At 41.8% G+C, this 15,566-nt stretch overlaps 1 protein-coding gene across 2 annotated transcripts; it reads right to left on the bottom strand.

The window, feature by feature from the left end:
* Positions 1 to 1,189: 1,189 nt before the first annotated feature.
* On the bottom strand, positions 1,190 to 14,850 carry PAK1IP1 (PAK1 interacting protein 1). 2 transcript variants are annotated; one of them, XM_007973724.3, is made up of 10 exons: positions 14,530 to 14,850; positions 12,134 to 12,299; positions 7,353 to 7,473; positions 7,203 to 7,277; positions 6,715 to 6,767; positions 5,551 to 5,696; positions 5,359 to 5,456; positions 2,699 to 2,798; positions 1,844 to 1,967; positions 1,190 to 1,686 (listed from the first exon to the last, which is right to left on the bottom strand). In XM_007973724.3, exons 1-10 carry the CDS (start codon positions 14,611 to 14,613, stop codon positions 1,472 to 1,474), a joined length of 1,182 nt encoding a protein of 393 aa, XP_007971915.3. In that variant the 5' UTR covers positions 14,614 to 14,850; the 3' UTR covers positions 1,190 to 1,471. The 2 variants fall into 2 exon arrangements, with proteins under 2 accessions (XP_007971915.3, XP_007971916.3); XM_007973725.3 differs by having other exon boundaries at positions 12,134 to 12,296; positions 14,530 to 14,797.
* Positions 14,851 to 15,566: the final 716 nt, after the last annotated feature.

Below are 15,566 nucleotides of genomic sequence, written 5' to 3'. Positions count from 1 at the left end.
GGAGAACAGACCACTGGTACCAGAGGTTACGAAGGTGGGCGCAGCCATACGAGCACGAGAGGAAACTGAGTATGGCTTGTAAGGACAAATGGGATCACTGTGATAGAAATGTTCTGTATCTTGATCTTATCATTTCTATTATATCTTGGCTTGGTTGTGATATTGTCCTTGTTTTGCAAGATGTTATCATCGGGAAAACCAGGTGGAATCTCTGTTATTTCTTACAAGTATATATTTCTTACAATGACCTCAAAATTTTTAAGTTGAATTGACAAAACAAAGCCAATGACCTACATTTATGTTAATAGCTTATGAAATAAGCTAACAAAGGAGTAGACTGATGTTAAGACACACAATTTGGTTCATTTCCTGGACAATTTACGCCTATGGAGTGGTAATTCCAGTGCCTGTTCTTATTCTGCCTAATCACAAGTGATTTTCCTGATGGCCTCAGGTATCTAATCTGCCTGGCTAATTCAAACCTATGGATCCCCAATAATGTCTTCTTTTTTTTTTTTAAGGCAGGGTCTGGCTCCATTGCCGAGGCTGGAGTAGAGTGGCACAGTCTCAGCTCACCGCAACTTCCACATCCTGGGCTCAAACCATCCTTCCCACCTCCTCCTCATGAGTAGCTGGGAGCATGTTACCACACCAGTTGATTTTTTGGGAGAGACAGGTTCTCCCTATGTTGCCCATGCTGGTCTCAAACTCCTTGGCTCAAGCTACCAGCTACTTGGGAGGCTGAGGCAGGAGAATCGCTTGAACGCGGGCGACAGAGGTTGCAGTGAGCTGAGATTGCGCCACAGCACTCCAGCCTGGGCAACAGAGTGAGACTCCATCTCAAAAAAAAAAAAAAAGAAAAAAGAAAAAAAGATCATTTTCCCATCCTTATTTTGTACATCTACTGCTTGGAAGCAAAGTAGTTTCAAGCCTGGCAATCTCTCTATAATCTTAGGTACGCGGTCCTACACTTAAGCATATGTTTGTTTCATACAGATATATCTTATATATGTATAATCTTTTAAGTTTGTCCTGTTGGTATGAAAATCTACAATTACTACTTACCATTTGAAGAGGCCAAAGGCAGTTCTTAAATTCTTCCCCATTTAGGAGAAAATTTTGAATAACGACTCCTTCATCCAAATCTGATAAAGAACGTGTTCAATATTTTATATCATTTTACAGTATATTTTGAGAAAGAACTTTATTTGCTTTGTACAAAAATTGCATGACACATTAACATATTATATATCAACAGGATACATAATTCATAAAACACTGTCTGCCAAAAGTAATTTTACCAGTTAAAAAAAACAAAACAAAACCCCATCTAAAAATCGTTTTATAACATGTATATTTTCTCCAAAGGAAGAAATTTCTTGCTTTTACTCAGGGGGAAAAAAAGAAAATTAATGTACATTTGAGTAGAATGATTTCATCTAAAAGAGTTCTTTCAGGAGACATCTGGGATTCACTGCATTATTTTTATTTTCTTCTTTTTCCTCTTCTTTTCCAACATTTCTACCATTTTCCTCTTCTTGGTTGATACCAGGCCACTTTCTTTTGTTGCTTTCTTACTGTCACCTGCTAAACTGCGTTTCTTTGTGTTAGGTTTTGACTGCTTTTCTTCTTTGTGCACTGTGTCACCAGGCTCCTTTTTGCCAATTTTGGACTGTTCTTTACTTACTACAACACAAAAGAGAGTGCTTTTAAAGACTGTTTTCCCCTTTGAATGAAATAAACACAGGCTGTCAATAAAGTGAAATTATCTGGATCTCCTCCACTTCTACAATTTAAGAGATAAGAGATTATTCAAAATGTCAGAACAATCAAATTCGATTACCAGGAGAAGGCTCTGCTGCTGGAGGAAAGCTTTCTTTCGTGTCTGGCACTTTGTCTAGCCACACTCCAAGACATGTCAGCCTGGCTTTAGTGTTTACTTCACAGAGTAAAGATGGGGGAACTTTCTAAACAGAAGAAACAAACATTCAGAATGTGCATTTTCAATAATTTCTTTTTCCATAATCAAGTTACCTTAATTTAAAACTTCCTATATTTTCTTGAATACAAAATATGATATTCAGAAGCAACATATAATGTTCACTCATGGTTAGTTTGACTATGTCATTCACAGAGCCAATTTCTAAGAAGTATTCAGAATTTGAAAATTCTAAAGAAAGGAATCAGGTCTTATTTCCAGGGCTGAACAAAGAACCTTGGAAAAAGAGACATTCAACAAACCATATTCACAGAATGTGTTTATGAGAGAACAAAGAATAAACCAAGAGAGACTGTAAGGAGACTACCGGAGGGAATTTAATTTTCCAAACTGTCTGGTTCAAATGGTTTGTTAATTTCATAATTGATCAGGAGCTTCCAAATTATTTTAGAAATGGCAATATTTTTACCTAAGAGCTTCCAGAGAACTCCAATATTCAAGAGAGAGGAAAGTAGAGCTTCTCTGACTAAAAAGAGCAGCGTGAGTTCTGGGAAACTGCCAGCTCACACTCAGAAATGACAACCATCAAGGCAGCTCCACAGGAACCCTAATTTTAAAACCATTAATATCAATCATGCCTGGAAGAGATTTAAAATATTTATTTAAAGACCTATGTCTTATGACCCTTAAAAAATATTCCACCTCACTTCCGAGCAAGATTTGTATTAAAGTACATTTAGATTGTGTTAAGGCACTGACCTTATCCTGCTCAAGCTTCCACATTTTGATGAAACCATCACTCGATGCTGTAACAATAACATGTTGCTCTGGAATTTCAAAACTGAACATGTCCTTTACCCTAGGAGAGAAATATTAACACCATAAAAGACCCTCCAAAAAGTCTAATATTCTGTCCTCCAAAAAGTCTAATATTGTTAAAAACTACACATACAGACTAGTGCTTTCTCACTGTTTCAGGTATTTCCAAACTGCTCAATGAAAGGTGCCTTAAAACGTAACTGCTTCGCATTCCCATTAATGAGATATATTCAGGCCCAAAATACAAGATAAAATCAACTGCCAACTATATCTGAAGGAAAAGTTGAAAAGATAACAGATAATAAATAATCAGGTTATTACAAAGGAACTAAAGATGAGTAAAACAAAGCCCATCACCACAAGAAACTCCAAGTTCAGTAAGATGAGAAAAGACAACAGAAATGATGAGTCAAGGCCTCTCCCACACACCCATTTCCCTCATCTCCAGTCCCACCACTGTTAGTCTAAGCCGCTATTATTTTTCCTCTGGATCACAGAAGTAGCCTAATTGGCCTTTCTGCTTCTATTTTGCCCCTTAACAACTTTTTTTTGTTTTTAAGACAGAGTCTTGCTCTGTCACCCAGGCTGGAGTGCAGTGGCGGGATCTCAACTCACGACAACCTCCACCTCCTGGGTTCAAGCGATTCTCCTGCCTCAGCCTCCTGAGTAGCTGGGATTACAGGTGTGCACCACCATGCCCGGCTAATTTTTGTATTTTTAGTAGAGACGGGGTTTCACCATGTTGGTCAGGCTGGTCTCGAACTCCTGACCTCATGATCCGCCCACCTCAGCCTCCCAAAGTGCTGGGATTACAGGCGTGAGCCACTGCGCCCGGCCAGCAATTTTTAAAAATGTAAATCAAATCTTGTAACTTCCAGGCTTAAAACCCTACAAAACTGGGACCTACTTTAAAATAACATGGGAGAGGAGGAAGTGGCTGGGCATAGAGATGAAGCAAGACTGGCCACACAGTGACAGCTGCTAAAGCTGGTGGCGGGTCTTAAAGGGTTAGCACCTTAAACCAGTCTAAATGCTTTTAAATTTTTCCATAGTAAGAAAAATGATGATGATTATGGGCACCGTTTGGCTTCCACCATCCTCTCCTTGCTCATTCTCACCTCGTCACACGGTTCTTCTACCTGCTCCTAAAATACACCAAGCTCTGTTCTCCCTCAGGGTCTTTGCACCTGTGCCTCTCTCTTCTTTTAAAAACTAGCTCCTTTTTCATTCCTAAGGTCTCACATCTTCTTCCCTCATCATCCTATCTAAACCAATTACCCTTGTTAATCTTTAATCACTCTACTTTTCTATTTCCATCCTGTCATAATGATCTGCTTGTTTGTAATCTATTGCCTCCTTACAATATAAAAGCCATGAGAGCACAAGCTCCCGTCTTTTCTGTTCATCATTAAATACCTCGTGTAGTATTTCGTAATGATGCTCAATGAATACTTGTTAAATAAATGAATGGTCAAATATCTTAAGTGTTACTAGTACATCTGGAATGGCGACCATGAAGAATATGTTTACTTCCCAATATAGCAGAAGAGTAAGGCCTTTATACTACTGACTGCAGTACTCTTACAGATTTCTTAAAACTTAACCACTGTTTAAGAAATAAGAACTAAGACTCATTTGAGACATAGAACATGCAAAGGGAACACATTAAATTCTAACTCTGTATATTAAATCACCTTTTTCAAAATTACTGGAAAAAGCAGGGATATAAGAGTCAGATAAAATCGGGCTCAGCTCTCAGCTCCATTACCTAAGAGTGGGGTAATATTGGCCAAGCCACTTAACTACTTACTTTGAGACTATCCACCTGGTAGAAATAGAGAAAGCATTAAAAGTTAATAAAAACTGGCACAAAACAGGAACTCAATAACGTCAATTCACTTCTCCTGCAGGAAAAGAAAAATCAAACGGAAAAGGGGAAGAAGTAGGCAAGGCGAATTACATAAAAGGACAAAAGTAGATGGGAACAAAGCTCAAGATTGTTTAGTCTTTTGTTTGTTCAAATATGCTTGATTGCAGGCTCCAAGTCTAACAGACATTTAAAAAATATCTTGTGCAAATGACAGTCCTGAAAACAATTTCATCACTTTTGCATTATTATTATTATTTTTGAGACGGAGTCTCACTCTGTCACCAGGCTAGAGTGCAGAGATGTGATCTTGCCTCACTGCAACCTCCGCCTCCAGGGTTCAAACGATTCTCCTGCCTCTCCCTCTCGAGTAACTGGGACTACAAGCACGCAACACCACACCAATTATTTTATTTTCAGTAGAGTTGGGTTTCATCATGTTGGCCAGGATGGTCTTGATCTCTTGACCTCCTGATCTGCCTGCCTCCACCTCCCAAAGTGTTGGGATTACAGGCGTGAGCTACTGCACCCGGCCCACTTTTGCATTATTAAAGGCCAGGAAGATAACATTTTCCACCATCTTATTAGACTCCAGATACCATATACTGTACATGTAGATATGTCTGATTATTTCTGCAGTTGTCAATAAAAACATATAACCTGGTTTATGAAACTACTGCATATATACCATTTATTAAGACTAAACATATACACCAGATATTAGTGAAAATACCTGTTTTCATGAGCTTTAAATTCACAGAGGCACACTAGCGAATCACAGTCAAAAAACCTTATAACTTCTTCATCTCCAGCCACTGCAAGGACAGACTCCTAGGAGAGAGGAAAAAGAGTAATAACATCCAGAATGTCATCAACAGTTCCAACCATCACCACAAACTTTCGTCACTGATTTCTGATTACTTACTGAAAGAAATTTAACAGAGGAAATTCTCTTTTCATTTGTGATGGTGCCACTAATGGATGCAGTGTCGAGCTGATAGATGTCTATTTTATTCTGTATGATAACTACATATTGCTCTCCTCTTGGGGACCACTCTACTATGTGAGCATCTATAAGTGGAAAAAAAATGAAGTTTATTTATTTTGTAAATAAAACATAAAATGATCATAGCAATAATAAAAATAGAAAATATTTATACTGTGTATTTTCAAATTTATTATCCTAGTTTATCTTCATAACACATTTTACAAGTTAAGTTTTTTAGAAAACAATCTAGGTTCCAAAAGTCAAAGGTTGGCCAGGTGCAGTGGCTCAAACCTGTAATGCCAGCACTTTGGGAAGCCAAGATGGGCGGATCACTTAAGGCCAGGAGTTTGAGACCAGCCTGGCTAACATGGCAAAACCCCATCTCTACCAAAAAATACAAAAAATTAGCCAAGCATGGTGGCATGCGTCTGTAATCCCAGTTACTTGGGAGGGTGAGGCAGGAGAATCACTTGAACTCAGGAGGCAGAGGTTGTAGTGAACTGAGATAGCACCACTGCACTCCAGCCTGGGTGACAGAGCGAGACTCTATCTCAAAAAATCAAATCAAATCAAATAAAAGGCAGGTGGCAGAGCCACAACAAGAATCTAGATCTAAAATGGGAAAAGAAAGAAACCCAAGGCATTTGCTCGGAGATAACCACCACCATGCAGAGAAATAAATATGTAACATACACACACGTAAAAATGTGTATCTATATTCATATTCCATAAGTCACTGTAAAACATACAGGTTGAGTATCCCTTATCCAAAACACTTGGGACCAGAGCTGTTTTGGATTTTGTAATATCTGCATATATACAATGAAATATCTCGAGGATAAAACCCATGAAACTCATGTTTCAAGCCTACACATGAAATTCATCTATGTTTCATATACATCTAGCATGAAGGTAATTTTACAAAATATTTTAAATAATTTTGTGCGTGAAACAAAGTTCTGACTGTGACCCATCATGAGGTTAGGTGTTGAATTTTCTACTTGAGGCATCACATCAGTGCTCAAAAAGTTTCAGATTTTGGAGCATTTCAGATTTCCAGATTAGGAATGTTCAACCTGTATTTCAAACAAAAATACTCACTTTGCTTTATATTTTTTATGAATGCTGATCTTCCTTCTACAAGATTCCACGTTCTGCAAAACAGGAAGCTTACTTATGGTGTGATCACCAACTACCTTTTACTAAGCGTAAAAGAACAAGCATAATGAGGGCTTACTCAAGTGACAATTTTAGTAAATACTGATTATTTAAAAGACCTACTATCTTTCTTACAGCAACATTATGAAATATTATGAGGCAGGAATAAGACTTGCTCCATTCCTATATCCCTTTAACATGTCGTATCCATTGTATTTTCAAAAGGTTTCCCTTTCTAAAATCTTCAGTTCACAGCTATGATGACTGCAGCATAACTGCATGTTTGAAAATAGTTTTTCATTTTTATCCTACCACTGTGAAAAGGTTCACCAGTTTTTGAGGTTTCCCTTGTATCACAGTATTTTTAAATGGTGGAGAGCTGTAGTAAAAGATACACCTTAGAAAAACGCTCTTGAGCATTAATGACTTACCTTAATGTCTTATCTGTACCAACCGAGAGAGCCAACTTGCCAGATGGGTGAATAGAAAGGAAGGTCACCTGTCCTCTATAATGAAACCAACAGTTAGTCCCCAACTTGACTGGCACATCAAGGATGCCAAAGGGAAAGAGCCCAACTCACTTGTGAGCTTTAATTGACTTCAGGCATTCCCATTTCTTTGCATCCCAGATACAGATGAGTCCATCTTCCGCTCCACTGATTAAATGCCTGTTGCCATAGAATTTTAGGCAAGTTATTGTACCTATAGAAAAACCAAAATAGGCAAAAATAATATGCATTTTAAATACAAACTCCATTTCTGATTTGAAGGCTATGCTATGCTAAGTAAAACACTCAATATCTTTTTTTTTTTTTTTTGAGGCAGGGTTTCACTCTTGTTACCCAGGCTGAAGTGCTATGGCACAATCTTATCTCACTGCAACCTCTGCCTCCTGGGTTCATGCAATCTTCCCACTTCAACCTCCTAAGTAACTGGGACTACAGGTGCACATCAATACACCTAGCTAATTTTTGTATTTTTTGTAGACACAGGGTTTCACCATGCCATGTTGCCCAGGTTGGTCTGGAACTCCTGGGCCCAAGCGATCTGCCCACCTCAGCCTCCCAAAGTGCTGGGATTACAGGGGTGAGCCACTGTGCCTGGCCTCAATGTCTTAATATTACTAAAATATACCTTAAATTTTTTCATATAAGTACAGTTGTTCAAATCTATGCAAATATTTTCAGCAGAGTATCTCCAGTTTAGATACACATTTGAACAAATCAGTTCACGTCCTTGCTTTACCTCTTCAAATTATAAGTTTAGAAGGTGGCTGGCTGGGAAAGTTTGAGCAGAAGTAAACAAAACTAACCAGCTAACAAGCTAATCTGGGGAACAAACCAGGTGTACTGCCATATGACTTCCACTTTCTAAACAGTGAATGAGCTACCCAATCGGCCACAATCCAATCATTATCACTCAGACCTGTTTTGATCCATTTCCACACATTTCACAATCATTTGTTCATATTTTCCTCTCCTTATTATCCTATTTCTCACTTTGGAAAGTTTGCTTTCCCACATCTGCTTCCCTGGAAAAAAGCTTATCTATTAGCAACTCTCTAAAATAGGATGTATGCACCCATAAAAAGGAATGAGCTCATATCTTTTGCAGGGATGTAGACGCAGTTGGAAGCCATTATCCTCAGCAAACTAATGCAGGAAGAGGAAACCAAACACTGGCTGGGCCATGTGGCTCATGCCTGTAACCCCAGAACTTTGGGAGGCCAAGGCGGGCGGATCACCTGAGATCAGGAGTTGAAGACCAGTCTGGCCAACATGGCGAAACCGTATCTCTACTGAAAATACAAAAATTAGCTAGATGTGGTGGTGTGCGCCTGTAGTCCCAGCTACTCAGGAAGCTGAGGCACAAGAATCGCTTGAACCCGGGAGATGGAGGTTGCAGTGAGCCGAGATCGCACCACTGCACTCGAGCCTGTGTGATAGAGCAAGACTCCATCTCAAAAAAAAAAAAAAAAAAAGAAAGAAAGAAAAAGAAAAGAAAGAAAACCAAACCAAACACCGCATGTTCTCACACAGGGGAAGAACACCACACACTGGGGCCTGTGGCAGCGGAAGGGTTGGGGGAAAGAGAGCATTAGAAAGAACAGCTAATGGACGCTGGGTGATGGGATGATCTGTACAGCAAACCACCATGGGACGTTTACCTAGCTAACAAACCTGCACATCCTGCATGTGTACCCCTGAACTTAAAATAAAAGTTGAAGGAAAAAAGGAAAAGAATTAAAAAAGGAAAAAAAAAAAGGATTTATACAAGAAACAGAAGAAACCAAGAGCCCTACTTCATTCACCCCCCAATCTAAACTCCTTTTATGTAATTCCTTTTCTTATTGTTGAACTTGTACTAATGGGTTTGGGCAGGTCAAATTTAACTTATTTCTTCCAAACCTGAGAGAGAAGACTTCTTTGTATGAACTGGGACTAGGAGATAGAGAAAAAAAGAATGTATATTTTAATCACTCAAAGCACAGCTTCTGATGAAGAGCAAGATAGCTGTCAAAGCAGCAATGGACAGTCTGCCATGGTCTGAAAGTGTCCCCCAAAATTCATCTGCTAAAACTTAGTTGCCAATGTGACAGTTTAAGAGGTGAGACCTTTAGGAGGTGATGGTGACTAAGTCACGAGGGCAAGCCCCCAGGAACGGGATTAGAGGATTGCGACCTTCTAAAAGTTTTTTTGGCTGGGCGCGGTGGTTCACACCTATAATCCCAGCACTTTGGGAGGCTGAGGCGGGTGGATCACTTCAGGTCAAGAGTTCAAAACCAGCCTGGCCAACATGGTGAGACTCCCGTCTCTACTGAAAACACAAAAATTAGTTGGGTGTGGTGACAGGTGCCTATAATCCAAGCTATCTGGGAGGCTGAGGCAGGAGAATCGCTTAAACCCAGGAGGCAGAAGTTGCAGTGAGCCAAGATCGTGCCACTGCACTCCAGCCTGGGTGACAAAGCGAGACCCCGCCCCCCGCTCCCCAAAAGTTTTTTTTGTTTGTTTTCTTTTTTAAAACTGGCTCCAACTCTCGAGCTTGACCTTACAAAATTGTGTAGGGAGCTGCTTTGCCCTTCCACCACATGAGGACACAACAGCAGAGCGCCGGTCCTTATGAGACGTGAAAATCTGCTGGTGCCTTCATCTTAGACTTCCCAGCCTCTACGACTGTGAGAAATAAATCTCCATTATTGATAAATTATTCACTCTCAGGTATTTCGTTATAGCAGTCTGAATAAACTAAGGGAACAGATAATAGAAGGAAGCCATTTATGGCTGCAAATTTACTGCTGGAAACCAACGCCTGGTGTGGATCCTCTGAAATACATGTAAGATTGGGTAGGAAAAGGGCACCTTTCTTTGCAATAAACCAACTTTCTTAGCTGAGTTACTCCACATTCTCTGTCCCCTGGGAAAATGCAATAAAAACAGCATAAAATGTTTGGTACTGAAGAAAAAAATTTACCTGTTCAGTCTTTCTCTCCCTTGATTCTGCCATTATCCTGGGTACCTTGACCACCAGGGTGGAAAACCAAACCACAAGCTGGGCATTGTAGTACTACTTCTTGACTTCAGCTCCAGTGACCTTTGCCTCCCCTGCATTTCAGTCCCCTACAGCCACAGGCTGGGCGTGGTTACCACATAGAGCTGTTTCACGGTATAACACTTGACCTCTAGGAACCTATTTGCTGACCACAAGCTCACATCTTCCCATCCCTTTCACGCCTTCCTGCACTCACACTCCACCTGCTTTTGTATTTCAGAGATCTCTAGGCCCTTGACAACATTTTTCTTTTCTTTTCTTTTTTTGAGACACAGTCTTGTTCTGTCACCTAGGCTGGAGTGCACTGGCACAATCTTGGCTCACAGCAACCTCCACCTCCCCGGGTTCAAGCGATTCTCCTGCCTTAGCCTCCCGAGTATCTGGGACTACAGGCGCCGCCACCACGCGCAGCTAAGGTTTTGTATTTTTAGTAGAGACGGGGTTTCTCCATGTTAGCCAGGATGGTCTCGATCTCCTGACCTAGTGCTCAGCCCACCTCAGCCTCCCAAAGTGCTGGGATTACAGGTGGGAGCCACCACACCCGGCCTTTGACAACACATTTTCTCTATGCTGACAAACTAATCCACTCCTTCGCCAAAATTCTTAATTCCTTTGTAACTCAATCCTTCTACCGCACACACCAAGTAACCTTCCCCTCTCTAGGGAAATGTCTGTGGCTTATTACTGAAGAAACGCAGAAAATCTTGCAAACTGATGTTACTCAATCTGTAGCTGCCGATTCCAATAGCACAGGCCTTCATCAGTCCTTCTGTTGGGGTTCTCAGTCAGCATCCCTGCTATACAAACTGGCAGTACTTTCCTCAAGCCCACATCATTCATTCGCTAGCTTGCCCTCTCCCTCCCTCCCAATTCAGTCTCTACCTGGCTCTCTCACGGACTCCAGGATCTGGTCCCATCTACTTCTCCCGCCCCTCAAACTCCCAGTTTATTAACTTCTCATAATCCGGAACTGCTTACAGTTCCCCATGAACACCAGCGGTCAAAAGCATGGGCTCCAGACCTAGGTGCAAGTTCTAGTTCCACTGTTTGAGACCTCAGGCAAGTCAAGTAACATCTTTGAAACTAGGTGTTCTCTTTTACTTTCTTGGCACACAGAGGGGTACTTAATATGCCCTCAATAAAGTTAGATATTGCTATGATGCTACTACCTGTGCTCCTCATACTGCCACCTCTGCCTGGAATGTCCTTTCTCCCTCTTTGCAAACTTTACCTGCCTAACAACTGACATTTCTCTTTTAAGATAATTCAGATGTCATTTTAAGGAAGGTTTCAGTGAAAACCTCACTCTGACTCCCTAACTCTCTGACTGGGTTAAATGTCTCCTTTCTGTCTCCCAAGACAGACTGACTGAAAGCCAACCCAAAGCAACAAACCATTTTTTTTTTTTTGAGATGGAGTCTCACTCTGTCGCCCAGGCTGGAGTGCAGTGGCGCGATCTCAGCTTACTGCAAGCTCTGCCTCCCGGGTTCAAACGATTCCCCTGCCTCAGCCTCCCGAGTAGCTGGGACTACAGGTGTGTGCCAACACACCTGGCTAATTTTTTTTTTGTATTTTAGTAGAGACAGGTCTGGTCTCGAGCTACTGACCTCAGGTGATCCACTTGCTCAGCCTCCCAAAGTGCTGGGATTACAGGTGTGAGCCACTGCGCCCGGCTAAGAAACCATTTTTTAAAACATTCCTCTATCTTCTAGCACAGAATCTGCTATAAAGTAGACAAAACAAATTGTTCAACTGAAGTCAAATTGTAAAGAACACCTCCACGTTCTCATCTTAAGAGATACAATTTTCTTACCACTGTGATGCACTAGAGCCCCATGCTCTATCTTCTTTTTCATGTCATAAATGTGAATTGTTTCATCTTTGCTCCCAGTGACCACAAAACGACTACTGACAGCTACTGCTGACAAGGAGGCAGTGTGAGCATGGTGAGTGAAGTCAGCCACAAGAGTCCATTGCTGCTGAAGATGAAAACATACCATGAATGCCACAGTCACACCACAGTTCTACCAACTATCCACTGGTAGTTTTCATGAATCATGGAACCATTTATCTGATTGTGAAAAGATAAACTGTTCCACGATTCATGAAAACTATCAATGGATCCTATAAAGGGAAAAATGACATGTTAAACTACAAAATGACATGTAGTTTACACAAAGGACTTGAGACTTGATAAGGAAGGTAAACCAAGGAGGTGGGCAGGCAACACTGGGTATCACCACTCTAGAACACGGTAATGGAGACTGGACAAGGGAAGACTTTTAGATCCTACACAAAGCTTTCACTCTTTAATGTTGTTACTTTATATGTGAGACTTAATTTATTTTTTCAGATATTCAAATTTTTATTTGAATTTATTCTTTCAAATGATGAGTGCCTACTAAGTGTCTGGCACTATTCCAAGCAGTTGACATATAGCAGTGAACTGCGATTCTTCCAACTAAGCCTCCTGAGTAGCTGGGATTACAAGCACTAGCCGTCATGCCCAGCTAATTTTGGTAGAGATGGGGTTTCAGCACGTTGGTCAGGCTGGCCTTGAACTCCTGACCTCAGGTGATCCACCTTCCTCGCCCTTCCAAAGTGCTGGGATTACATGCGTGAGCCACCGCACCCGCCCGACAAGTCTTATAAAGAAAACTCAACAGAGTAAAGGTATGTTTCCACAAGTACCAACATAAGCCCTAGAGAATCACCAATAATGAAATCTCAGGAACTCTGTGCTTATTGCCATGGGAAGTCTGACTGGATGAGTGCGAAGCACGACAACAAAATACACACACACACTCCTTAAACTGAAGGAACTGCATCAAAAAGTATTTGCAAAACAAACCGAAAAAGAAAAAAACCCATCAAACTTCTCTGAACATGTGTTACTGCAAATCAGGTCCTTAATAATTACAGCAACAGATAATCCTTCCGTCATTTAAGACCAAGGGGGCCTCCTTTGAATCAAGCATTCTTGCGGGGCTGCTACGGCCTTAAATCAAATAATAACCTTTTAAAATCCACATATTGTAGGTTATCTAGGCTGCTGCTCAGATTTAGTAGCAGTATAGGGTAATGGTTAAGAGTTTCAAATGTCAGAGACCCTTGGGGGCTCCTGACACTTTGGGGTCAGCTTTTCCAATTATTATCTGTGTGGCCTTCAGCAGTCACTTAACCTATCTATGACCAACATTTTGGTTCCTCATCTGCAAAACGAGAATAACTGCATCCTCCTCAGAGGGTTGCTGTGAGGCCTACTGTGTGTCTGGAACATAGTTAAGTAATTTCACTACAAAAAAAAATTAGATAGTATCATCTTTGACTATTCAAAACACGTCACTTTTCAGCCAAAGCCAAAGAGCAAATAACTGGAGTAGGAAACAAAATAAACAAAAGCAACAGGTCAAGTGATATACTTCCAAATTTTCTGGATAATTAAAGACGGACGCCTTGACTTCATAAAGAAGTACTGTACTGAATAAAACGGGTTTCTAGAAAATGCTTAGAATTGCTTCGAGAATAAAAGTGAGCTAGACGTTAGGAGGTCGGATTTCTAGTCGTGAGTATAGTCCTATCTACCTATTTGACTACTGGCAATTTATTTGACCTTTTTATTTATTCACACATCTAGTAATATCATATTCTGCTGTAATTTCTCTCCATCTATGTGTCTCCTCAGTCCGCCACCCCTTATGCAGGGAACGTCTCTAAGGCACGATCCATACCTCCAGCATCTTTGCATCTCCACCGCCCAGCTCGCCGTAAGTTCCCAACAAATAACGAATTGGTATCGCTTTATCTATAAGGGATTTATCCTAATCTAGATTTAGTAATTTGTAAAATTCCAGGACAGAAATTCAGCAAAAGAGCGAGATCTTCTTTTATTAAATTCTGAATACTGTCAACTTATGGGATCGATTCTTAAATCCACAATCTACGACTCATTTGTCTGTATGCAGAAATGCCAGTTTCTTCTGTGTCCCGTGGACCTTTGTCTACTAGAAAAGGCAGATATTGTCTCATTTTGATAAAATATCCATTCTACGTTTTCAAAGGTTTGCTTTTCTCTTAAGTCTCTTAGGTTTCATTCACCAAATCATCCAGTGAACAGCAGGCGCTCCAATGTTTACCTCTGCTGTGCAGGAACCAAACCCGACCTTCCCGGCCCCGCCTCCGACTGTCTCTAGGTACGCGGTATCTCACCTCGTGGTCGCCGCACGCCTCGGACTCCGGGTGTACAGCGAACCCAAAGAGGACCTGCTCGTAGCAACCAGCGACCAGCTCCATTCAGCAGCGCACGTGCCTCTCCAGCCAGCCCGTCTCAGCCTGGAGGTGACAGAACCGGAAGCCAAAAAAAAAAAGGTCTGAGTCCTTTTTGCATCGGCGCTCGAATTATACGTCAGGTTTCAGGGCTGCCTTTAAGTCGCCTGTAAACGTGGAAACACTTTCAGCGCGAGGAGGTCACATGGATTTCCCAAGAGGAGAATAAGTAAAGATGCCACATGAGAAGGTTCTCACTGCAAGAAGAAGAAAATCGGGGGCAAACAGGCATATCTCAGGAAGGTGCGAGCTGGGCCTGAGTGGAGCGGGCGGGACTTCCTCTGCGAAGCCCCTCATTTCCGTGACGTCAGGAGGAGGCGGGGCCGACTTCCGGCCGGGTGGGTAGTGGCGCCGGCATCGCCTATTGTTGTGGGCTATGTACTACTAGAATAGAAGTTTTTGTTCAGGAAACAGCGGAACGAGCCTTTCTGTCGCTAACAGGGCAAGGAGGGGTGGGATTAGGGTTCGCGGTGATCTGTTCCAGCGGCGCAGCACTCACTCTACCTGGACGGACCCGGTGTGCTAGATGTGTCCGCGTTCCCGTCTGCCCGTGCCAGAATCCCAGCCCTGCACACTTTCTCTGCCCGCTTGCCTAACTCGGGTTCTGTTGTCCAGGGTTGCGGCACCTCCTGGGGAGGGAGCAGTGAGCCTTGTTTTTGTTTTTTTTTTTTCTGTTGTTTTTTTTTTTTTGAGACGAAGTTTCGCTCTTTTTGCCCAGGCTGGAGCGCAGTGGCGCGATGTCGGCTCACCGCAACCTCCGCCTCCCGGGTTCAAGCCGTTCTCCTGCCTCAGCCTCCCGAGTAGCTGGGATTACAGGCATGCGCCACCACGCCTGGCTAATTTTTATTTTTTGGTAGAAACAGGGTTTCTCCATGTTGGCCAGGCTGGTTTTGAACTCCCGACCTCAGGTGATCCGCCTG

This window comes from Chlorocebus sabaeus, chromosome 17 (genome assembly GCF_047675955.1).
Source record: "Chlorocebus sabaeus isolate Y175 chromosome 17, mChlSab1.0.hap1, whole genome shotgun sequence".
NCBI classification, from domain to species: domain Eukaryota; kingdom Metazoa; phylum Chordata; class Mammalia; order Primates; family Cercopithecidae; genus Chlorocebus; species Chlorocebus sabaeus.
The sequence above is the reverse complement of the archived record's forward strand: the minus strand, read 5'-3'. Positions and strand labels throughout refer to the sequence as shown.

Excerpts from the sequence above, each read along its gene's own strand:
- PAK1IP1 (XM_007973724.3), bottom strand. The coding sequence starts at position 14,613 with ATGGAGCTGGTCGCTGGTTGCTACGAGCAGGTCCTCTTTGGGTTCGCT. Across the intron at positions 5,697-6,714 it reads CATAAAAAATATAAAGCAAA|ATGCTCACATAGTAGAGTGG; the intron begins GTGAGTATTTTT and ends TTCCACTTATAG. Across the intron at positions 1,968-2,698 it reads GGAAGCTTGAGCAGGATAAG|AAAGTTCCCCCATCTTTACT; the intron begins GTCAGTGCCTTA and ends TCTTCTGTTTAG.